The sequence below is a fragment of the Gordionus sp. m RMFG-2023 genome, chromosome 5 (assembly GCF_954871325.1).
Source record: "Gordionus sp. m RMFG-2023 chromosome 5, tfGorSpeb1-WG-v2, whole genome shotgun sequence".
Classification (NCBI taxonomy): Eukaryota; Metazoa; Nematomorpha; class Gordioida; order Chordodea; family Parachordodidae; genus Gordionus; species Gordionus sp. m RMFG-2023.
In genome coordinates, this window is record NC_088779.1 from 10,398,908 (window position 1) to 10,426,565 (window position 27,658).

Sequence of the window (27,658 nt, forward strand, 5' to 3'; positions counted from 1 at the left end):
TAAAAAACACTGTCTATTTTTATAAAAACCAATAACGTTCAACTCTACAACATTACCCAACAAATGTATAACATATAAGTTAAGCAAATATATAGCAATCAAGGTATTGTCATATTGCTAATTTTTTAAATATTTTTTTATTCCTATAATCTTCCATCCGTCCGTCAAGAAAAATGGGAGCTCACTACTCATTCCCCCTTTTCATACAGAAGCAGTAAGAGTACAGCATAAAATTATAATTATACTATATTGCAAATAATTGCTATTATATATATATTGTCGGCTGGGTATCTTAGCGTTCATCTCCACTTTTTCTCAAAATTCTATTTAATTCTTCAGTTATATATTCTTATATATCCACATTAAGGTATAATTGAGAATAATCTTTTATTTGCTTGTTATTGTGATTTCCTATTTAAGATACAAGAAATCGCTCTCATGAACAATTATAAAAAATGGTTATAGAACATTATAATAATCAACCGACTATATATAAGGTAAAATGGTTAAATATTTTATCATTTTATGGTAAATATAAAGTGTTGGACTCATACTTACGTGCTAAAAGAATTTTAAAAAATAGCATAGGACTTAGTTTCGAAAATGGCAGAATTCTTAATTGATACATGTTATAAATTATAGGAAGATTTTAAAAATCGCAAACTCTTAAAACTGCACATAGCTAATCTTTATCGATCCAGAAAAATTTTGCTCATAATATCATGACGTTTTACTAGGTGAGCACTTATAATTGTGGAGGTTATAAATTTTTTAAATTTCATAAGGACAGTGCTCCAGCTCACCGAGCTAGAAAAACTATGTTTCTGCTTCATGATAAACTCTAGATTTTATTTCACCCATTCTTTGGTCCCGCAAGAGTCCTAATTTCAATCCGGTCTACTACAATATATGGAACGTTCTCAAGAGCGTGTTTATTAAACCCGCATAACCAACATTGATAATTCCAACAGCGACTTGTAGAGGAATTGCTGACCATGTAATGAATGGCGAGATGACCTACGAGCATGTATTCGAGCTAATGGTGAGCATTTTGAACATTAGCTATGAGGAACAATATTTGTTCAATGTTGATGTTTTCATGTTTTAGTGAAAAGTACCCCCTCCCATCCCCTCGAAAAAATGATAATTATTTTATGACATCCATAAATTTCAAAAATAATTTTTATTGCATCAATTTTGAATATATAATATAAATAAAATGCAAAAAATATATACTTTATAAATATATATTTGTTCACATATTTAAATGTTGATGTTTTCATGTTTTAGTGAAAAGTACCCCCCCCCCCTCCCCTCGAAAAAATGATAATTATTTTATGAAACCCATAAATTTCAAAAATAATTTTTATTGCATCAATTTTTAATATATAATATAAATAAAATGCAAAAAATATATACTTTATAAATATATATTTGTTCAAATATTTAAATGTTGACATTTTCATGTTTTAGTGAAAAGTACCCCCCCCCCTCCCCCTCGAAAAAATGTTAATTATTTTATGACACCCATAAATTTCAAAAATAATTTTTATTGCATCAATTTTTAATATATAATATAAATAAAATGCAAAAATATATACTTTATAAATATATATTTCTTCAAATATTTAAATGTTGATGTTTTCATGTTTTAGTGAAAAGTACACCCCCCCCCCCCCCTCGAAAAAATGATAATTATTTTATGATACCCATAAATTTCAAAAATAATTTTTATTGCATCAATTTTTAATATATAATATAAATAAAATTCAAAAAATATATACTTTATAAATATTATTTTTAAATTATTAATTTTAGATAAATTAGGGGAAGAGAAATCTAAAAAATTTATAATATCATCAATATTTAATTGTTTAAATTAATTTTTGTCCATTGATAATATAGTTAAATTATTGATAAATGAATCCTTCATGGTTCTACGAAGTCTTGTTTTAATTAATTTAATTTATTCATGACTCTTTAGGCAGTACATGAGGTTGTAGGAATGGTTAATAAATATTTATATAAAATTATTAAATTAGGGAAAGCAGAAAAATTTAAAAGTAGACGATAAGGTAAAATAAATGAATAGTTTTTCCAATCTGAATCGTAAGTCTCTGAATTATCATCATCATCAGAAGAAACTAAATAATGTATTGATAAAAATATTTTAATTAAATTAATTTACAATTCTCAGGATTTGACAAATCTTTAGATTCTTGAACCTCTAGGTAATGAGTAATAATTACATTCCCCATGTTAGCCATCTTTAAAATTTTTCTAAACTTCAACATTTCCTCGAAAATTTGACTTGAATATAAATTGTAAATTCACAGATATCCTCGATATATTCTTTAATAATTGATTATTCTGCCATTTCCTTTGGCGTAAAAAATGATGTTTGATGTAAAAATTTCATCGAATCATCATTAAATCTTTCGTTAAACTGCATATGTTGTATTCATTAAAATTTAATAAAGCGAAATTAATATTTATTACCAGTAAAGAGATAATGGGAATTTTTTGTTCTACTTTATCAAATCTCTGCTCTGTGTCTGCCTATAAAAAAATATAGCAGAGTCAAAAACAAGAGTAATTAAATGACCTCAGGTTCACTAATTTCATGATCATTATCAGAATCATCATAAACTATATTTTCTTCTAACACATTTTCTTTATTATTAGGACACTTTTAAAAGATAATTATATTAATTAAAAATATTTATTATATCAACAGCATTGAATTCCCAATTTTTACTTAATTTTTCTTAAATTGCGTTTTAATACCCTTTATAATAAGATAAGTATAAATAATTAAATATATAATAAAAAAATTATTTTGCTATTTGTCCAATTCTGAGTAACATTCTTAAAAGCTACTATTTCAAACTTTTTCTTTATATCGTTAAAATATGCCCACCATGTCTTTTTCTAATGTGATCTATCCATTTATCATCTCTTATATTATGCGATTTGCAATTTTTAATTAGGCATTTGTATTTTCTTTTGTTAATATTTTTAGGCCTATTTTAAAATTGAAAAATAATTTATGACAAGAAATCTCGGATAACAACCTAATTTACTAAACATGGACCAAAATTTCCGTCAAGTCAATATATATTAAATCAAATTATAAGAGGGGGGGGGGTCTTATCATTACATTTATAAACCAGAAATCACTTGATCATGTTGGATGTAACAAAACAGTAAAAGAATTAAATAATAAAGATAATTTAAAAAAAAATTTCTTTAAAAAAAAGGAACCCCCACTAAAATTTACAAGCAGTTGCTACGGACCTCCCTTCCCCCCCCGTTGTAGGGGCTACTGAATCCCCCCTACCTAGTTCCAGCACTTCCTTCTTTCTTTGCCAATCTATTAGATTAGCATAGATAAATCTAGCTTACATAGATCTCCTTTGAGAATTTTGTCTGATATAATATCCATTATAAGGGTCATCTGAATCTTGGTATATTCCACCCTCCCACGACATTTATGAATATGTGGGCCTCAATAGTCATTTTTATAAATATTTAAGGTAGTCAAGCAAGACTAATAGAATAAAGAAAATCCTGCATAAGTCATAATATTTGTTCCTTTTAGATATCTCCGCCTGATAAATGACTATTTATCAAAATATCATTAATTTATTTAAAATTAATTTTTAATATTAACTAAGCATATTTTCCTTCAATCAATGTTCTCAACGTAACAGAATTATAATTCTAAATGTCAAACATATGATAATGAAATTATCCATTTTTGGTTAAAAACTAAAAATTAAAATAAATGTCTTGATTCTGAAAGTTTTTATATTTCATAAATAATCGTAGCATCTACTAACTAAATGGGAGGCTTGAAATGTATAGGTGTAATATCTCGTGAGAATCATCCACTTTTTATTAAATCAATAGGAAACTTTAATGATAAAAACAAACATAGCCAAGAAGAAGAGCTTAAATATCATTTTATGATATATACATCCCTTGATTTAATAGAGGAAAAAATTGGTGCTTCATTATTTAGTCCTCAAGGATCACACTCCACTACACAATATTCAAACTTGTCTCAACATGTTAGAACCTATCCATATATAAATTCAGAAACTTTAGAAAAGGTTAATGAGATAAAAAGTGATGATGATATGATTCATAAAAATATTGAGAAATCATTACCCAATCAAACATCTCTAGCTTTATATAATTCTTTTATTACACCCTCAAATTATCAAGCAAGCAATCCACAATCTGTCACTCAACATAATGCTCCTTTGAATATTGACAATCAATCATCTCTAGGATTTAATATAGGTGGTCAATTTTTGGGGCCTTTATATAGCCTAGAAGATTACAAAGTATATGGATTTGTAACCAACACTCAAGTCAAGTTTGTGATTGTTGTTGATTCTGAATTCCAGCCTACTCAAAATGATTTTGCTTTTTTTAAGATTGGAATTGAAGATGATAAGCTGTCAAAAAAGGGTAAAGACAAATTTAAGTTTGCACTTGACTCATCCCCACCCAAAAAATCGGCTGATATTATTAAAAGTTACTTACAAGTAATTGGTAACGATACCAATAGTTTTGATTCTGACCTCAGAAAAGACCTAAAATTTAAAAATCAACCTTTTGTATTGGATAGACACAAGGATGTCCTCCTTACACTTACAACTGAAATTCCACTTACTGATAAAAAAGATTGCTTTTTTAACTTATTGGTTCCAACTGTTCCAAGCTTCTATCAAACAGCTGGTGGTGGATTAACAAACAGTTTATCAACACCAGGGAATTTCTTCCAGAATTTTAGTTCTGGGAATTTTCCTCTATCGCCAGGCTCAACTGATAAAGACAAGAGTATTTTAGATCCTAATATCACCTCAAGTACAAATATGTTGGAATTTATCAAATGCATTTTTAGATTGCTGCAGGATGAATATGTAAAAACATGTACTAATCCCTTTTACAGCCCTAGTAGTTCATTTGAAAGTTCTAATGGAACGATGGCAAACAATAGTTTTGTTAGAATGGCTGACAAAATTCTATCACGGTTTGGGATCAATTGAAAATATTTTATACCATTTATATTGTTTGTTTATTAATTTGATATAAAAACATTATTGTTCATTAATTTGACTATTTATATTTAAAATATTGAAACAGATTTAAATTAAAAAATAGTTATGAATTATATTTATTTCCAACTTTATTAATGGCACATCTATAAAGAATTACTAACTAGTTCCTCTCCTAGAGAAGGGAAACATTTATGTTTGAGATTGGAGGAGGATGTTTTGACTCTGATGTACCATCTAAGATATAATATAATAGAAATAAGTTGGTTAAATTTTTTGTAAATGTAATATTAATTTGTATTTTTAAGATTTAGTAGATTTAGGCGTGAATAAAATACGAATCCCTGCTATTCAAGATGATTCAGAAAATATATTTATATTAATTATTAAAATTTTAAAATATTAATTGCTACATGTGAACCCTGGCTATTTTACAAAAATAAATAGAATCGTTTAGCTCTTCAAGATGTTTCAAAAAATATTAAGTTAATATTCGTTTAAAAAAAATTTGATAAATTTTTAAATATCGAGAAAAAAAAACAATTTTTCATGACTCTCCATGTAGTAGCAAAAATTAAAGGAAGAAAGTTATAGGTGAAAATAAAAATTATGGCCAACTACTAAAGGTTGGTGCTTCAATTAGTTGTAGCCGGAATTAAGAACAAAACGTTATTTGCGAAAAAAACAAAAAGTGGCATCGCACCAAAACTAAGACTAAATATTCGGGGTTTTCTATGTCATGTTTAATAGAACCGCAATTGTTTGATTAATCGCCTTATGAAAAAAGAGTGATCAGCAAAACAAAAATTACATATTTTCTTTTCCATCTTAGATTATCAATTGTGTCTAATAGACATCTGCCTTATTTAATTACTATAAAACTTGACGCCTAAATTATTAATGTGCTCAAAATATATCAAAGAATAACTAACATGGTTATAAAATATTACTCCAACTACTGCCCAAATGGGTCCATTCAGTCCTATTCTTAAATTTGTATTCGAGATATTTTTAATCATTTTTGTTGGTTTCTTTGTAATAAACGCCTTATTTTCGAGCGGTGTTAAAAATCAAGCCAATAAATAAGGGCGAATTTATAGTAAACGGGATAAGATCAAGCGGTGGGTTATTTAAAGCAGCGTTATTTAAAAAAATCAAACCAATAAATAGGTATATGATGGTAAAAATGATAAAATTTAAAAAATATATATTACGATGCAATTATAAAAATAATAGCGAAATTATAATTATAAGTTTTTACTGACAATTTTTTAAAAAGCAGAAGATTATTTCTATTAAATATTCGTTATCAGAAGATATATTTTATTAAATATTATCGTTATGAGGCATTAGTTTTGATAGCGTTAAATAATGCTATGCTTGAACATAATTCGCTTACTATAAATTCAGCATAAGTATAATTTCTAAATATAGATTTGAAAAGCATATTTTGAGACATATCTTTTAAAAATGATTAAAAGAATCATCTATGCCTTCGATAGCGTTAAATAATGCATTGTTTGAACATAACACGTTTACTACATTGCTTGGACATAACGCGTTTAATATAAATGAGCACTTAGTTAATTTTATTTTATCCTCAAAAATTAGTCAAATAAAGATCTATCCTTACTTTTTAGTTGGCTTAGATCTCATGAATATAATTATAATACGGGTAATATTTAGGATAAGATTAATATGGTAGAGTATAAGATTTTTTAGAATTTTATAAAAAAAATTGATCTATTATTATAAAAATAAAATAATTAGTTTATTCGCACACGTGTGAGAAATTTTGCGTTTAATAATTTTTTTGAAATGACAGGTTATAAGATTTTTTAAAAAATAAAAATTAGCATTAAAGTTTAACCAAATAAAATAACTGATTCACCTAAATGTGGGAAATCTTATGATTTCCTGATTTTTCTGTAATGATAGGAAAAAATATATATTAAATTCCAATAAACCATTATTTTCTCATAAATTAAAGAAATTTAAGAATTATAAAAGTAAATTAGTGTAAGAAAGTGTTTTTTAAGATATTATTCAAGATGCTAAATTTAATAAGATCATATAAAATAATTAAATCGAAAAAAATTGAGGTCATCATATTTTTAAATAAGAATCTGTTAAGCCTTCCACCATATAGCTTCCTCTGAAAATATAAAAATTAAAGTAGATTTATTCTACAATTAAAACAAAACAGAAAGGGGAGTGTTCTAGTTCAAAATTTGAATTTGTCCTAAACAGAAATAAGTTTTTAAATTTCCACCCCCTTGAGCTATTTTGTAAAAACATTGTGATTATCCTAAAAATAAATGGAAATTGAATCCCTTCTCATCTTAAAATAAAGACTGTTACAAAAGATTTATAACTTTAGCACTTTTTAAAATTCCATAAATGTCTAATTCTTGCATGGATTTTGAAGAGAACTTTATATTCGCCAGAGATATAACATCGAAAAGTAAATTTTAAAAGAAATTGGATTCTTTTTGTAGTCCTCTTCTCTTTTTATTGTAATACAATTAAAATAGATCGTTAATTACTATACAATATGATCCACACTACAACTATCATAATAGGAATGAATAATTTGAGGATAAAAAGAATCAGCACTATATTTAAATATTTCTTTGACTTTACAAAAGTAGGATAGATCTCATTTTCTATTACTGGCACAAATATCTAATAAATGACTGAGTTCGGTAGATATACATAATTTATATAATATTTATATTATAAAATTCACTTTAAATGACCAAGAAACAAAATCGGGTGTCCTTAAAATAGTCTCATTTTGGCGGCCTAGTGCCGTTGCTCCTGGCTACTGTAGGCAAGGGCAAGCTTATTTTAACGGTCATCGAATCCAAAAATTAAGCCGTTAAAGTAATTAGAATGTAGAGATGATTAGTTATGAAAATTTTATTTTTTATTCAGGTTGATAATTAATATTTTGGATTGTATTGTTATTTTGTAAAATAAATCTACTTATTTCTTTTCAGCTATGAGGTGATTCTCATATTTCATCTAATTTTAGAAACATATTTGATCATAATTATCATTATAATTTTTTATATTTTTATGTGGTATTTTTCAATCAAAATCATATATTTCAATTTTGTTGTTCAAATAACCAAAATATTCATTTATGATGTTGAAAAAAATTTCATAACTGCCTCTCCCATATTTTTGGCTGCCTCCCCCAAATGAGTAAAGCTAGAATCGGGTCTGCCTTTTAAACCAATATAAAATTTTAAATAAACGTTTATAATTTTGACCAATTTCGTCCTTTGATTTTGCATTTTTTCGGAATTAAAATAGGACTACAAAAATAAATATTAAATTAATTAAATAATAAGCCCCAATTTTTGTAAACAAAGAAATAGATTCAACTCAAAAATGGATACCTATTTAATTGACAACCTTAACGTATTCTATATTTAGGTTTAGTTTTTCATTTATATAAATATTCATATTTTTCATCATTTTACGTATTCTATATTTAGGTTTAGTTTTTCATTTATATAATATATTCATATTTTTCATCATTTTATTTGCTTAAGAAGTAATGTAGGAAATTTAAATAATAAAATGACTTAATGACTTAATGCCATAATAAATTAATGTTTATTTAAAATAAACCAAATAATTTAGTAAAAGCTATTTGAATAAAATATTAATGTATTTGTTTAAAAGAGTGCAATGATATTTGGTGGTTAATTTTTTAGGAAATAGGGCACTCACTACGGGCCGTAGCTACGGGGGGGGGGGTCGAGTTTGGACCCCCAGAGCAAATTTTTTTTCAGATTATACGTTCAAAATACTCAAAAGCGACTTTATATCAAATAAATATATTTTTCTGGTTTTGATGTTTGTGGAAGGATATTATATTACTATTGAAATTATTCTGGATAGTATTATTATAAACTCTTACAACACTAATTAAAATGATCAATAATTCTAAGAATTTTATATTATAAGAAAAACAAATATCATTTTTAAGATAAACCTGGCCGAAGCCGGGGCAAATGGCCGAAGTCCCGTTAAAGGGGAGTCTGGGGAGCCAAGCCCCAGGCTTTTACATGTATGGGCCCTCTAACGAAAATTCTAGCTGCGCCACGGGCACTCATCCATTTTTCAGAATTGGTGCTAATTTTGATAAAGCAATTGTTTTGACATCCAATGCACATAGTTAAATACGCTTCATTTTGACCTATTATCAACGCGTATTCATATTGGAAACATTTAAGCCGAACAAAAGATAACAGTAATCTTTAGGATAGTAAGAAAGTTTAGATCTAAAAGAATTTCCAGTAAGTAGTTTATAAGAGGTAGTTTTAAGTACTCAATTAGGTTATAATCTTACTCAGATTAGATAATATATTTGATTAAAAATATTTTTGTTTTTATAAATTGTAATTGCATCTATCCTTGCACAAACATTTGTTTTTTTTGTTTTTTTGCTATTGTTTCTCATTTTATAAAAATATTTTGGTAATATTATATTTTAATATGTTGAGAACAAATAGTCAAAATAATCTTAACAATAGTAAAGACCAAATAGCTAATTTCAATATTAATCAACCAAGCAATAAATCAATTTTGTCATCCTATGTTCTAAATAATTTAATCAACAAAATTCAATCTGTATTTGTGGATACAAGTTCATGGAAATCAAGTCGTTGTAATATAACATTAGACATAAAAACATTTTCTAAAACTTGGAAAATTATGGACAAAGTCGTCAGATTATGCCAGCACCCTATCATAAATCTTAATCTAAGCCCTCCTTATATTTTGGATATATTGCCTGAAATGTATAATTTTATAAGATCTATTATTTTGCCTGAATATTATAACATAGAAACATTAAATGATAATATATTTCTATGCATTTTTATTGAAAATATTATTAAAAAGTGCAAACAAACTATTAAACTTTTCAAAATTGCAAAAAATAATATGTATATTGAAACATCTACATATCGCAGGAGCTTAACCAAGATTACTTTAATATTCTCTCATATGATGATTGAACTAAAAGCAATTTTTCCAAAAGGACATTATATAGGAAATAAATTTAGAATCACAAAATCTGATGCAGCAGATTTTTGGAAAAAGTCATTTGGAAACAAGTATAATATTTTTTTTATATACATATAGGAATCCTAATTTATTTATAACTTTATAGTCCATTTTATAATTAAAATTTATTTCATCAGTTTTTGAAAATTAATAACCTTAAATCATTATAATAGTTGATTGCATTGCATTTGCAACCTTATAGCTAACATTTTTTAAAATAGGCTAATTTTATTTATATAAATATCTTTATATACAGCTTTTTTTATGTATCATCACCTTAAAGTACACATTTCAATAAACAAACCCTAATGAAGTTAAATTCCATAATAATTAGGGTTGTTAAAAAGCCTGATTTGGGTCAATTTTCAAAAACAACCTAGTATGATTTTAGCCAAAAAATTTTTATGTAAGTCTCAAGATTTGGCAAATAGAGATCCAAACTTTTCTGCTATCTATGAGCATAATCTCAAATAATATTATTTTGTCTCTTAATTGGGTCAGTTTTAAATATAGGCCAAACTTGGGCTTTTTAACAACCCTGATAATAATAATAAATTCAAATAGTTTGTTATTTATTTTCAGAAAAGTTTTAAAAATATCACCTAAAAAAGTGTGATCAAATTTTTTAAAATGATATTATATATTAAAGATTCCTACTAAAGTAAATAAATTAATTATAAGCAATGGTGCATCAATATAGTTTGACACTTTCACCTTTCACCAATACTTATACCCAAAAATGTTATTATCCCTTTTAACTTTTTTATTAATAAACAAGAAATTTAATATTATTTTTTGATATTGGCCTATTGTATTGTCCAAAAAAGTATAAATTTATATAACAAAAGGATACATTTAAATAAAGAAAAATTTTAAAAAAGGTGAGTTAAATCAAATTCATTTCATCTCTCTCAGATTATAAAATTTTATTAAAATTTTTTAAACAAATTTAAACTAATCTTTAAGCTCTATCTAGTGTTGTTAAACGGCTAACTCAATATTTTAGCCAGAAAAATATTACCTAAGCCTCGATATTTCGATAATATATGCCCAGACATTTGTTCCTTCTGTGAGCAAAATCTTCAGGCTTGTGTAATATTTTTCTGGATGAAATATTGAGTTAGCCGTTTTAAAAATCGCCTCAAAACGAGCCATTTAACAACACCATCTTATACTCTATTTTCTATAGTTATATTAGCAAATTATATTCATTATGATTAAAATATTTAAAATGCTTTGTAATAATTATATCAATTTTAGAAGTAAAAAATTAGATTTTCTTAATTCATATTCTATTTTAATTTAAAAAGTTTATATTTAACTAATTATATTCACAGTTCATTATTTAAATATTTTTGCCAAAATTTTTTTTTTATAATTTTAAAAAATGGATGTAATTTATTACAAATAACCTTTTTAAATAATTTCCCTGTCCTACCAAAATTTAAGATTTGTTAGTCGAGTAAATTAAATATATGAACCATTTCCTTGGTTGCATCTGCTGAATAACACTGCCAATACTACTATTTTTTGATTTTACCGGAAATGTATTCAAGCTTGTTTAGAATACTTGCCCTATGAAATTCAGACAATTTTGCCATTAAATTTTTAGTTATTTAAAATTTCTATAAAAAAATTTACGGAAAAACTGATATAAATTATACAAAAGTTCTTGGCAAATTTTTTTTGAAGTCACAAAGTAGGTTTTCTTGCTGAAATATATTACCAGCGAAATTATATTTTATAAATTTAAAAAACGCCCCCCAAAAATGATGCATTTACGCTTACAACATTCAAAAACAATTTAACAAATTTTTATTATAAAAAAAATTATCGAAATTCTTAAAATAACTTTTTTATGCTATGCATGCATGATTGATGATAGAAATAGTAAAAAAAATATTTAAAAATTGCGAGATACATGAGCTTCATTAATTAAACGCTTGCTTGTCAACTCTAAATATGCGAAGATGCTTTGATTACAATCAATGAGAACTCGAACCAAAAACTGTTTTTTTTTGAATATTCAAAAAACAAAGCAAAATATACTTGTTAAAAATATGCGAGGTTAGGTTGAATATGCGTAATGCCGTCCAGTAATCACGAGTTAAGGTTGAATTTAAATATGTTTTAATCGCTTCTTCGATAAAAATAGTAGTATCGACTTTTCGTTTTCTCTAGCCAAATATAAATAATGGGGGAAAAATGAACCTGGAAGAAAAAAATGCCCCTGTCAAACACAATGCAGCTTTCTGGTTAAATCATAAACTTTAAAGGGATCAGCATCTTATGACCAATCAGTTGAAGCCTGTGATAAATTTAATAGAAAACCATGTTTTTCAAAACAATGACGATTTTTTTACTTCATTTAACTTAATATAAATTTTGGGTTGGGTAAGGGCCTAAAATTTTTAAAATGATTTAGATAGGGCTGGTGAAAAAAAATTGAATTTAAATATCACTTTTGGGTTGTTATAAAGCCGGATTCGGGTTGATTTTTAAAAACCACCCGATTAAGATTTAGCCAATAATATTATGTAAGCCTCGAGATTTGGCAAATAGAGGTCCAAACTAGTGATCTGCATCGGGTCTAATTTTTTAAGCTCGGCTCGGCCCGGAATTTTTTGAAAAAAATTTGTCCTGCTCGATCCCGAACCAAGATTTTTTTATTTATCACGAAAAGCCCGACCCCAAATAATAGTAAAGATTATTTGTCCGCCCGACCCGAATTTATTTAAATATGGAAAAATTTAATTTTTTTTTGATTGTAATACTACAATAAAAAAAATATTAACGCCTTGTTTCGCAAGAATATTAAAATATATCAGTTTGTTTCACAAAATTTAATGTTATCCTTAAGCCTGACCCGACCCTGCACGAATTTTTTCAAAAAATAATTCCGGTTTGGGCCTGGTACGGGCTGTTATCTCCAGGCTTACATAATATTAATTTGGCTAAAATCGTAATCGTATCGGGCTAACGAGAACGACCCTACATCCTTTACTTCGGTTACCTTTATTTTTTCAAATTAAGATTCGAGGCGTTTTAAATATTGTCATTTTATATGAAAGTTTTTTTAATTAAGACCTTCATATACTTCTTTTATAGAGTCTTTAAATCATCTATCCAGTGGCGTCACTAGCCTTTACAATCTCAGGAGTGGGGGGGGGGCTTGAAAATTTATTTTTAAAAATTACCTGATTTTTTTTAAGGCTTATAATTTCAGAATGACTTTTTTAATGGTATTTTTTAAAAAATTTAAAATTTTTCATGGGGCTCTAGTTCATGTCTTCCTCTTCCCTCCCATTAGTGACGCGAATGCATCTATCCATGATTCAAAAAAAATACGGAAATAAAATATAAGCACTATTTTTTTTTACGAATAGCGTTTTACGTTATTTCGATCGATAAATAACAAGATGATGAAATTTTTTTTAGAAATAAAAGATGTAAACATAATCAAAGCCCATATTTTTGATGACATCAATCTTATGTAACATTTTTTTTGTACCAAAACTGATTTATCAACTTAGGCATGGGCTATAGCTTTAGGTTCATTTACATTTATATAAATAGATGCAGACATATTTAAGTGAGGGGGCTTTCGGGTGGCTTTCTTCACAAATTATTTTGTTGCATATTTTTATACTTCCCTTTTAAACATATTCATTCTTTAGATTAATATTTTTTTTATTAACTTAGAACCATTTAGAAGGAGCTCATGTCTTAGGTCAATCCCAACTGAATTTTAACTCAGTTATATGAGATCGATATAGTTTAAGCGTAACTCTTCTGTTTCATATAGAGAAACGGGCGAAACGCTTAAGATGATGGATGATATATAATAATTATTATTATTAATTGAAAATATTGCCTATGACATTTTATGTAGTCATTTTTGAGAGAAAGAGGGTCGGGAGGGAGTTTAAGCAACTTCTTTTTTTTAAAAAAAAATGTTAATTACGAAAACTGACAAATTTTCTATGAGGGATATCCCATTAGAGGTCTGCATATCATAATTTCAGGTCCTTAGCCCAGTCCCGCAAATTTATATTCGGCCCGTTTCCAATTTTTTACTAAGGTTGCCATGCCCGGCCCTGTTTTTTTAAATACAAGACTTAACCCGAAATATATGTAGTTAAACACCAAAATAAACAACTATTTATAATAAGTGGTAATTAATAACACTACACTTCGATAGATTATCGCTTCTATCAAATATCAGGATTCATCAATAATCCTCCGTTTATCTTTTTTGTTCGGCCCAAATAAATTTTTTCGGATTTTACCCCTCTAATCCTGATTCTCCCATCTTGAGTTACCCTAACAATATTATCGTAATTTCTTATATTTTGGTCAAGTTTATAAATTATTATTTGATTTGTGTCTGGCTATTTATCGACCAAAGTATTGTTTAAAAAAAAGGGATATATAACCATTTTTCACTGCTTGCTTCTTCTAAAGCATCATAATTTCTCTAATTTTATTTTTTTCAAAAAAATTATGAATTACGATATTAAATGAAGAAATACTAATTAAATGATTTACAACTAATCATCGCAACTGTAACATAAATTTATGCCTTCAAACAAACACAAAATTATTAATAAATAAAAATGTTATTCTTTTCTCGTTTTATCGAATATAATTTTTTTTCCTCTAAATAAATGTGTTCGGATCACATAAATTAAAAAAAAAATTGTCCATATTTTTAATTAGATATTAATCCTTAAATATTATCGATTATTCTCTCTCTTCCCCCCTCCCCCGCCTCTATGTATTTTTTTTAATCCCCAATTTTTCCTTGACTACCATTAAACGATAACTTCTCATTTTTATCGTATTTTTTATAAAAAAAAATTCAATTCTCTTCAAAAGTGTAGTAAATGAGATAAAGGGAAATGCCAGAGCAGTCCAGCTAGAGTTTGAAAAAAAAATCTTCAGAAAAGATTTTTGATCAATTTTACCTAAAAAAATCCTGTTTAAGCAAACTTTTGTAAATTCTTATCAGAGTTTGAAAAATCTTAAAAATATTTTAGCAAAAGATTTCTTATCTTATTTAGCACCTTAATCATAGACCTGCCCAAGGTGAGCGAGAGTGAATTATATGAAGGCCTACCCTTCATATAATTATGCCGATTTTTTTCTCCAGGATACCAACAAACCTTGTACCCACTTGAAATTTAATAAATATCCTTCCAAGTTTCCATACTATAATATAGGGATGCAATTATTAAAATTTTGAAGAGTCTTATCTTTAATAGAAATGATAATTGGTGTGATGACCAGATTTTCATAAAGGATCTTTATTTTGTCCTAGTTTTATTTAACTTAGCCGTCAGGTCTGTTTAGTGCTCCCTTTCCTATCTAGTGATACTCCTAAATATTTTAATTGCAGCACTTCAGTAATCATCTGCCCTTTCATTGTTGGTTATTTCTAGTAAAATCAGATTTTTTTAAAAATCTTTCACAGAAAATGATTTAAAATTGTAGAGATTCTAAATTCCACATGGATTCCATATCCCAATACTACATATTGATTGATTATATTATAAGAAGGTTAATTATTATTTTTGGTATCGTCAACTGCTATCAGTTAAAATTGACATCACTCTTAAAAGTAACTTTAATAAAATACAAAACCTAGACCGTACTTATTTTAATTTACTTACAAAATTTGGATCGAATATTTGCTTTATTCATATTCGATTCTTATTTTCGAATCGAATAATTTTATTATTCGTACACATCGAATAGAATAATAAAAACATTATTCGATTTGATTCGTCGAATATTCGATTCGATTCGCAAAATTAAATTCTTTAAAAATATTTACAAGAACGAAAAATATATGAAAAAAAAAAAGTTCCGCAAGGAACATATTATATATTTAAAAATAATTTCAAATATTTACGAATATTTGCAAATCAAGCGCGTAACCAAAGAAGGAGAGAATTGGGGAAAGGGAGAAATCACCCCCCCCCCCCCTTCCCTTAGAAAAATCCTGGATACTCCTGTTACAAATTTTTACGAATAATTTTTACGAATAATAAATAAATAATTATTTTATATTCGATTCGAATAATTTTTTTGATAGCGGAGTTTGAAAAAGATACGGCCGGCATAAAAAATTGTCCCCCTATTTAATAATATTGTATGGAAGAAATGGGTGCCAACTTATTTTATTCACTTCAAAAAAAATATAGATCTTATTTAAAAAAGAGTTTGAAAAAAATCTCAAAATATTTTTGAGCATCAATCTGAAGATATTTTTTGGAGAAGATAAATTTTTCTTTTTTCATGCATAAAAAATCTTTTCAAAATGAAATCAAAAATTTAAATAAAATCTTTTTTCAGAAATTTAAAATCTACCTGACGACATTGAATTAAAAAAAAATTATTCGAGCCTTTTTAAAAATATCGATATTTTTGTCCCCATATTATTTTTTTTATCTAACATTCTTTTTATCTAACATTCTTTTGATCAATTTTTTTTGTTCTTATATTTATTTTTATCACAAAAAAATCAAAATATTTAATACGTAAAAATAAACTTAAAAATACATGTGTTGTGAATTGTTGATTGTGTGTGAGTTTTTGTGTCGTTTATTTACCCCAGAACATGTTTTAGAAATATGTATTAATTAATTTTACAAAATTACAATGTGAATTTTTTTTTTTTACAAAAAAGAAATAAAATAAAAATGACCTTATTTACTATCATGATTCATGGAATTATTATTACATACAGTGGCGTAGCTACGGGGGTGGTTTTCGGGTTTGGACCCCTCCCAGAGCAAAAATTTATTTTTAGATTATACATTCAAAAGACTTATAAGTGGTGACTTTATATCAAATAAATATCAATAATACTTATATTTTTCTGGTTTTGATGTTTGTGGAAGGATATTATATTACTATTGAAATTATTCTGGATAGTATTATTATAAAGTCATTGAGAATAATCTACTAAATTATAAAACAAATTATTGATGCATTTGAAATTATATTTATTATATATTATCGAAGATATGGTTATGATTTGTAAGATAAACCCGGCCGAAAGCCGGGCAAAAGGGCTGAAGGCCCGTTAAAGGGGGGTCTGGGGGCTTCGCCCCCCAAGCTTTTATATGTATGGACCCCCTCTAAGGAAAATTCCTAGCTACGCCACTGATTACATATTATGATACCAATAATATTTCGTTACAACTGATTTAATTTTTTTAATTTACATTTTTTTAATACGTGTGATACGTGATAAAAACGTTTCGCTTTCTAGTTGTGAATACAACAGAGCTACGCTAGGTTTTCCTTCAACCAATCAAACTGGATATATAATATAGGAAGAAGAAAATGAGGAGTCCTTCACACCTTTGTGGGCAAGCTGCATCTACTTGTGCGCGTAATAGTTCCAGGCCTATTACTTATGGGCTGATTAGACAATGGGCAAAGAAACATACCCCACATCCATGAACTGCATATGTATTTAATTACTTTAAAAGGCAAGGGAAGGACCGATTTTAATTATAAATTACTTTATATCTAATGTTAAATCAGTAGATACTGTTGATTGGAAATATTAAGCAAATAACTTTCCATGTTGATCTTAGTAGTATAATCTAGAAAATGTCTATATTTATATAATTAAAATCAGTGTTTAGTCTTCCAAAATTGTTGCTTTGATTATTTTTTTTTATGGATGGTCTATTTTTCAACAAATAAAGGTGTAGAATTTTTTATTTATTATGTGATTGATAATGCCTTGAAAAATATTAAACGACTTATCATGGCTTGCCCTATAAATAATATTCTCAGAAAACCTATTTTTACACACCTTTGAAAAAATTGAACATGGAACAAAAAAATTAATTTTATTGTCAATAATTAAAGTTAAAATTCTCTGCATTATAAAAAAGTAGCCAAGTAGTGCATTCACAGTAGAGAGCGACAGCGACATGACAAACACAACACGACATTAAACTACAGAGTAGCTGATGTGTCGTAAGCAACATAGCATTCATAGTAGTTGAGTTGCGATAAGCATATTTTTATTTTTTTTAAAAAATGTATCTACAACTTTAAAATTATTATATATATCCTTATATGAAAAGGAGAAAAAATAATCTGAATGTTAGAAAAGAAGAGGAAGGAGAGTTCTCAGTACTATTCCTAAAACTTATAAACAATCCTAAAAATTTTACAATTATATGAGATAACCAAAATATATATTTCATTGTATAATCTAAATTGAAATTTTGTATTTAGAAAACCTTTTATTATATTTTAACCCATATTAAATCAAAACTAATGGTAAAAAAACAAATTTTATTAAAAATCCCACATCAGTAGAAGAAAAATTGATGATAACACTAAGGTTTATATTAATTTAATTTTATATAATCAAAATTGCTTAGATATTTGGGAACAGGATGTAACTATCCATCGCCTTTCAAGGGCCAGAAGAATGGTGGAATGCACCTTTGGCATATTGGCATCTAAATGGTGTATTCTTAATCGAGCCATGGATGCCAATGTCACCAATAGCGAAACAATTATAAAAACTTATGCACTATTACACAGTTTGTTATTGATAAATAAAACATAGATCTCCACCCCAAGGATACTCAAGATCTTAAACAAAATAATTATTTATGGAATCCTCAATCTATAAAAAACCCCTCAATGGTTTCTAAAGATATTAGAGATGCCTTTTCTGAAATAAATTATCATGGCCATTATAGCTTTATAATTTAATAAATTTTAAAAATATTACTCTATTTTTTTATATTGATTTGTAATTATTTAATAAAAAGAAAGTTTATTATATGTGTCTTAAATATGATAAAAATAATATACAAGCCCTCCAATGAAATAATAACAATGCAATATAAAATTTTTTATTATTCTTGATCACTGTCAAAATTGAAGAGTATATCAAAAATAATTTTAATTAGCTTTTTCTTTCCCCTTTCTCATCTTTTTGCAAGGGTTTGCTCAAGCATAACATTGATCCAAGAATTTGTAGTTAATCTTCTGTCTTTCATTTTTTCTATTTCAAGTATTTGCTCAAAGATCTAGTTTAAAATAATAAAAATATTTACAAATGCAAATTACCTTAATCAATATCCCTCTTTTTAATTAATTTTTTGCAAGATAAATTTTATCCTATACTAGTTGATGGTGATGCTAAATATATATAGATTACAATCATTCCTTAAAATTGTAGCTTCACTACTTGTCTCTATGCAGGGGATTTCAAAGGCTATGTATTAATAAAATCTTAACAAAAATTAGTATATTTACCAATTTAAAATATTAAAGTGATTTATCATTAATAACACTATTATTGTAATTAACTAGAATCAACCTAAATTATGCTTAATATTTGAAAAAAGGAAAAGGATTTATTATAATCCCAAAAAGAGATCCTAACAATTTTAATCATAACTTAATTTTGAAGATTATCCGTATTTATTTACTTTTTTTCAATACGTAAAAATATATATTATGAAATCTACTTATAAACGAAGACAGTTAAATGAACTAATTACGATTTATAATTATAATAATTAGTGCTAATTAATCGAGGCATTGGCAGGGGAGAAGGGGTAGAATACTAGAAAGTAGGCTTAGACTCATATTTATAATTGTAGTTATAAATTATTTTATAGAGTAGTTTTATATAATATATGTACGACATATGTTCATAGAGGTTTAGCAAATTCACGTCTATGATTCATTGCGAATTTTTAAAACTCATAATATCCCTACCCTCGTAATTTATTACAATTTCACCATTAATTTTTATGTTTCAATTTATCGAAAATATCCATGAAAACGGGTATTTTGCAACGTCTTATTTTTGGATATCCATCTTTTAATATTATTCGTTCGAACATTGATATAATCTTCCTTAGTAATAACAAGTTTAAAAATCGCCCGAATCTCGGTCACTTAACCGGGTATTTTTTTAAAAAATATTAAAATTTGATTTGTTTAGTTTGCAATAGAGAAATTTTTTTGTTCCTTTGCATTGTTCATAAAATATCTTACCTTGAGTATTGTAATTTAAATTTAATACTTAAAAAAAATTATTATATCATGATTTTGATAATATAAAATTTTAATTTGTAATCTCATCTCACCTTATCTTTCTTTGTCTTATAAAGATAAAAAATTTAAAAAATAATGTAATGAAACCTATATAAGGTGAGGCATCACATTTAGGCAGGGTTGTGCATTTGACCGGTCAAATATGGACAAATACGTTCAAATATGGTCAAATTCAAATAAATGTTTATTAAGACATAATTTTATCTTATATATAATAGTAAAAAAAGCTCTCCTTGGCAATGTCTTGTTCTAATTTATATTCAATATTATAATTTTCTTTAATATTTTATCAATTTTAGGTTATGATATACTCTTATCAATTTTCTGATTATCGAGATCTTCAATTTATTTTCTCTATCAATATTACCTCAAACAGACCAATTTCTTTCTGGAAATGATGTATAACTAGGAATTGTTATTAAAATATTAGACCCTTCTCTTAATATTTAAGGTGAGCAGAGCCCAACAACTTGAGCCCGAGAGCGGAGTTTTTTATGAAAGTTACTGCCTTCCATATATTTTGGCTATTAAATATACCGCCGCTTGTACTTCTGAAATTTATGATATCACTGAAATTTTGAAATCACCAAAAATGAATAATTCTAGGTATTATATCACATGCTTCATCAAACTTACTACTAATAAGATCCCCTTATATTGAAGTTCTAATAAATAATCAGCAGTATGAGCACATATATTTGGATTGTTTTTTCTTTTTCAAACATATCTTTAATTTTTTTTTCAGGTAGGGAAATAAAATCATGCATAGTTTTATGTGTTTTCCAAATTAAGCATTCGTTTATTACATGGGCCTCCCTTTGCACTTAATAGCTAAATGCTTATAAATAGTTTAAAATTTAAATTTTTCGTCCAAAGTATTTCTTTATTTAGTATATTATTGGTAATTTCTTTCGGACAAGTATCCAACTTCTTCAACAGCTGCTTTCAGAGCTTTCTTGCATATTTGTATTTGCTCCTTATATTTTATTGACGATACCCATCTTGTTTGAATTATTGTACATATTATATAAATTAGCAATTAGTAATTTTCTCAAACCATGCTTTAGCAAAATTATTATATTTATTTATATATTGAGATCCAATCAAATTAATAATGAGAAAAATATTTTATTTTTATATTTCAAAATGAAATTCTAATATTTTAATATGAAAATAAAATTATAATTAAATCGATGCCTTGATGATACAAATATATTTTTAAATAAATTGTAACCTAATGATAAACTTGCTTTAAATACATTAGTTAATTAAATCAATATATTTATTCACCAAAAACATTTTAGTGTATTTGACCGTATTTGACCAGGTTAAATACTCCTTCGGTCAATTTACCGGTCAATTTACCAACTCGCCAATCCCGCGTTTAGGTTAAAATAGGTATTTATAATGCGATTTATGAAGGGTATATTAGAGCCTAAAAATTTAATATTCCCCGAAATTTATAAGCCCGATCCTGGCCCCAAATATTTTTAAAATTTTAGGCCCTTAGCCTGGTTTCTGGCCGTGTTTTAGGGCTCAAAGGGATGGATGAATCCAAAAGGGCCAACAATATTTATTTAAGATATGTAATATGAGAGTTGTTAAAATTTTTTTTTCAAATGTATTTACTAGGTACATGGGATACAAATTAGGCACTTTTATAAAAATGTTTCTAGATGAGTTAACGGACTTCAGATATTATGGATATGCGAATTGTTTTAAGGTGCAAAGGACGTCTCATTTGATCCCCTCCCACTTTACTTCTCCTAAATTAAACTTATTAATTATGTTTTAGCAAAAATATATCTAATGTATCCCAAAATCAATTACCTTAATCATCATTTCATATAAATTGAACTTATTTTTTTGGGTTGTGTTCGCTTATTTCAGATATGCGTTTTTACAACAAAAAATTGCGAATAAGCTAAGATGACCACTAATTAATATAATATTCATTATGATTAAAGAGAAGACCTAAATTTCATAATAAGATAAAATCAACCACAGGTTTTTATATTAAATTGAAATTATTTTATAAAAAAAAAGAATTATAGTCCCTTGGAAACAATTCCTTCAAGAATTAAACAAACACCATCCTATTTCATCCGAAATTGAAGCCACCGCACTTAAAACTACTATTGACTTAAGCTGCAATGACTACATATCCATATTCGAATTCGATGTTTTTACTCGGTATTAATAAACAATCTTAATTTATAAAAATTTATTAAGACATACTTCTTATTGTTACGAATCCGAATCAGCTGTGATTTCGTTAGCGATTAATTTTGCAATGCTTGAGCAAAGCGCACTATAAATGGAGCGCTAAGTTTAAGGACCATAAATTCCTCAACATAAAAGAAAATTTCTTATCCTAATTCATTTTCTGAGAATTTTCAGAACGGGTTAATTGATGGTCGGGAATAACCATATTTCTGATATTAGTAATTTATTTATAGTTTTTTTAACAATCGTGTAAGCGGCTTAATTTGAACCGATTTTTAAAAGCGTCTATTTTATCCAGAAAAATATTACACAAACCTGAAGATTTTGGTTATAGATTGTACAGGTTTGAACATTTATTCACGCAATCTCTAGGTTTAGGCGATATTTTTCTGGCTAAAATATTGAGTTAGCCGTTTTTAAAAATCCAATCAAATCGAGCCGTTTAACAACACTAGTCGCGAGTGATTTTTTCTTCTTTAATGTCGAATTGCTGCACTATAAATCAGATTTTGAAAAAAACTCACGATGAAAAAATAAGATTTTTTGAGCAAAATTTGTAAATTTTATGCTTAAAAAATATTTTCTAGATGAATTCAAGAATCAGAATCTGATATAAATATTATTGCGATTCCTCCCCCCTTCCCCTTTTTTAAATTATTTGTTCAGTTAAAAGTTGATGAAAAATTATAAATAACAATGAATATCGTTTTCTCCAACGCACAATCAACGCAGTCTTTTTCAACCCTGGATGAGTCTTTTACATAATTGGAAATTGTTGGCGGTGACGCATCCGGGCTACATGGCCTTCTTGACTTACGAAGAAGTGAAAGATAGATTGACTTGCCATATAAACAGACCCGGCAGGTATTTTCTACTATCTTTTTTTGTTATCTTACGTTTATCGATCACTCTTGCTTAAAAAAACAAATTATGTAAATGTATTCTTTATAGAAATTTGCCGGATATTGCAAAACCGGTATTGAACCGACTCCGAATAAAGTATTTCATATTAACATATTCTATTTATTTTTATTTAAAAAGTTACGTGTTTCGTTTGAGCTGCACCAGACTTGGCCAATGGGCCATAGGCTACGTGACGAAAGATGGAAAAATATTGCAAACTATCCTTCAAAATATGTCGTTGTGTCAAGCACTACACGAGGGCTATCAACAAGGATTGTATAAATGCGAAAATACTTAATAAAATATTTAAATTTATACTTTTAATCATTCTCTTTTTTGTAAGGAATATAGATGGTTAATAGCTAAAAATCGGCTTATTCGACCTAATTTTACCGATTAAATAGCCAAATAAAAATCCTTGAAGCATTGAGGCGCAATTTTTACTTTCTTCAAAATTAAACTATAAATTTAAAAAAAGCCCGAATTGATATATCATAATGTTCCCTACATACAATCATATGGTTTTCAAGTAGTGTTGTAAAATGAATTCCTTTAAAAAAAATAGAACAGTTGCGCAATTAAATAAAATAATTAATATTTTTCTGATAATAGATTTTATTTTTTTAAAAATAGGATTAGCTACTATTAATATTATAATTGTCTATTTCTTGATTAATTGTAGGCATTGATTTACAAAAGAGGATATAAAAATACCTGTTAGCGGTGCCACATTGAAATTCATAATAATTTTCTATTTCAAAAAAAAGCTATTTATATCCCGACGGCCAAATGGATCAAGATGAAATTATCCGTATACCTCTAACTACTAATCATTCTTCCACTCTTTCCGTCTCCGATCATAGCATAGGCTCAAACATTACGCCAATTAATCAGGATAAAACCCGCAAAACATCGAAACCGACCAAACCTCATCGTAAAATTCAACGCTTGAACGCCCTTTTGCAACAAACTCTACAAGAAAATATAAATTTTATTGAGGCCAGAGGAGAAGGAAGGTTTCAAGTTAGTAAAGAACAATACGAGATTTATTGTCAGGCTGGAACTACTTATCAAAGTTGCAAGATCTGTTCAGAGAACGATAAAGATGTCAAGGTAGAACCATGTGGACATTTGCTGTGTAAACCATGTTTGAGAAATTGGCAGGTTTGGTACAAATTAATATTTTTTATTTTACCTTGCATGTTTATCATTTTAATATTAACTTTTAGCCACGGGGAATATATAATAACCTAAAAAATTGTTCAACTTCGCCGTTCAAATTAAAATGCTACCGTCACCTACACTTAAAACTAAAAAACAATTATTTTTGAGTATACAAAAACATAAATCAAAATCTATCTTAAAAAAAAATTGAATATCCAAAATTAAAACAAAAAAAAGTATATAGGCTGTGTCCTGGCTATAACTAATTTTGATATTTATAGGCTAATAAACAGCTTTTAACTTGGGGTTTATAGTCAAAACAATTGGTATCTTAATTTAAATTGTTTCTATATAGTATTTTATAATTATGTAATTTAACATCTAATATTATGCAATTATATTGACCTCAATAATATAATATTAAATGTAGGAAAGTTATAATATTGTATTACAAATATAATATTCAAAACCTTTTAAAATATATATAAAATATATTTTTTTAAGTATTAGGTAGCATTGTTATTTTTCGTATTTTTTTCGCGTCTTTTAGTTTTACCTTTTAGTAAAAGCTATATAGCCGAATTTTTTTAATAAATGAGTCGAACCAGAACTCGGACATAAAGATTATATTATTTTTTTTTATATAAGTATGAGCATTTACCTTTTAAAATATAATGTGATTGCCCTTTCATAGATTTAACCAGAACTTTAAAAATTTCGCAATTTGTGAAATTTTCACCTTGAAGGATTTTTTATGCATAGAAATTACAAAATATTTACTTATAAAATATTTTTTAAAGAGATTTTGGCATTTTTAGGTAAATTTGATCAAAAATCTGTTCTTCAAAAAAAAACTTCAAAGATTTTTGCTCAAACATTTTTTTTTCAAACTCTGGATTTAATTAAATAATAATATATTATTTATCAAAGAATCAATGAATTTAGGGGCAGATGAGAATGCGATATCAATAATAATTAATTTTTTTTTTAGGATTTCCTTAATAAATATTCATTGTATGCTTCTAACAAATATTCGGAATTCTAATAATTTTTTTTATTCGATATTCTCGAATATTATTTCGAATGGTGATGGTAAATTCCAATTATAATCTTTAATTATCATTATTTGAATGCACGAAATATTTTATTCCTAAATTCTGAATACCCTCTTATTATTAACATATACTTTCTAGGAATCGGAAGGAGGTATTAATTGCCCCTTCTGCAGGTCCGAGATCAAGGGAACCCAGGATATAGTGGTGGACCCTTTCCAAGAAGAGCGAAACCCCAGTCATTTCGATAAATTTAACGAAAGCCACCTCAAATTACCATTGATCGATATTTGTAAATCACCCAATAATAAGGACACTACGCGTTCGAGAGTTAATGAGCCCACTACTTCTTACGTTAATCTTAATGGGGAATCTAGAACCAATGATATTCAATCTTCGGATGAAATTAGCGAAAATATTGTTAATAATGGTAGTATAGAAACCGAGGAAGAAGAAGCATGGGACGCGGATAAGAGTCAGATCCACGAGTTGTCCATTTTTTTCTCGCCGAATAATTTGCATTATAACCAGGTTTTTAAACAAACTTTTTTTTATTCCGAATTCATTTCAAATAATAAAATTAAAAACTTAAGAAATAAAATATTTTGTTGCTTTATTATAAATTTTTCTTTTAATGTTTCTAAAATTTTTTTTGGTACTATCCCTAATTCTTTTGATTCGCTTAAGTATTTTTTTTTCCTAGAGGAGAAAATACACTCCCTCGCCTGATCAATCTCCGATTCCATGTTCGCTCAATAAAATCCATATCAAACAAAATCCACCTGAATTGCCTCCTAGATTTAAAGGTGTAAATGATTCGAATATTTATCCACGGCGCACTGAAGCCTTAGTGTAAAATTAATAATAAATAATACTATTTATTTTTTAAAAATAAAATTACGATCAATGTATTTCATCGAATCTTAAAATCATATTTTAATCTAAATATAGATCCTCTCAGTCAATGGATACGATACAGCATGAAAAACCACAATTTTATTCATTTAAACAAAGTAATAAATTGAATTTTTATTGGTTCATACCTTATGAAGTTGGGTGGTTGGTATAGTAGCTTAAATTCTAAACCTTTGTTAGTTAAATATTACAAATGCCAAAAAAATGCATTTTTATAATCTCTCATTTCAATTTTAAATTTACGCCTCATCTCTCCCAGATATACTAACGTTTTTAAAATATTCAATTTTTGCCTCCAAAGGTCGAAAACAATACCCTTGTTCTAAATCTACCACCTCCCCTTCCAAAAAATGCTTGTTTGGAATTTCGGTTAAAAGTGGCAAAATTGTCATCTTAAACCGCGAAGATTTAATAACCGTAAATCGTATCAAGGATGCTAACCATTCGGATATAATTATTCGCCACTCAAAATCAAAATCTCTGGAACCTTCAGATTTTCAAGATTTACGAAATCACCAATCTACGAATTTTCAAACAACCGACCTTGATAATGATATAAATGATCATAAGCTGCCTCATAACAATTCTAGCGAAGGTGCCGAAAATAAACGCTCATATCAAAATCAAGGCGATCTCGAAGAATTAGTGAGTCAGCAGAATGCCAGCATCTCACATCAAGACCTATCCCCTAATTTATTTTCTCCTCTGTTACCGTCTGCCTTACCTTCACCAATTAAGCCAGAGTGTCTGGTAGATTATAAAAAGCAATCCTTCATTTTTTGAAATTCCTATTTATTTTACGTAGAATTATTATAAATAGTTAGTAATGGAATAATCCTTAATTAAAATAATTATTGATATAGGGAATTTAAGAATCGCTTATCATTTTTAAATTTAAAAGTCCTTTACAAATCTCGCATATAATTAAATATAAATTAAAATACCTTAATTATATCTTAAAGCTTTTAACAGTTTGAATCTGAATTTACATTTTTTATATAACAAATTAAAAATAATATATTTTATAAAATTGTGATATATTATGATTATACTTATTTTATATTAGAAACGACTCTTTCTTTTATATAGATATATAATAAATATTTTTTTTACAAAAATAGGTAAAACTCA

The 27,658-nt window shown here is 27.1% G+C and overlaps 1 protein-coding gene across 1 annotated transcript; it reads left to right on the top strand.

Annotated features, from left to right (window-relative positions):
• Window positions 1–9,536: 9,536 nt before the first annotated feature.
• Window positions 9,537–27,464, top strand: LOC135930452 (E3 ubiquitin-protein ligase CBL-B-B-like). Its single transcript, XM_065467250.1, has 9 exons — window positions 9,537–10,204; window positions 22,314–22,460; window positions 23,226–23,357; window positions 23,535–23,672; window positions 24,164–24,560; window positions 25,754–26,143; window positions 26,316–26,464; window positions 26,564–26,625; window positions 26,829–27,464. Exons 1-9 carry the CDS (start codon window positions 9,582–9,584, stop codon window positions 27,308–27,310), a joined length of 2,520 nt encoding a protein of 839 aa, XP_065323322.1. The 5' UTR covers window positions 9,537–9,581; the 3' UTR covers window positions 27,311–27,464.
• Window positions 27,465–27,658: the final 194 nt, after the last annotated feature.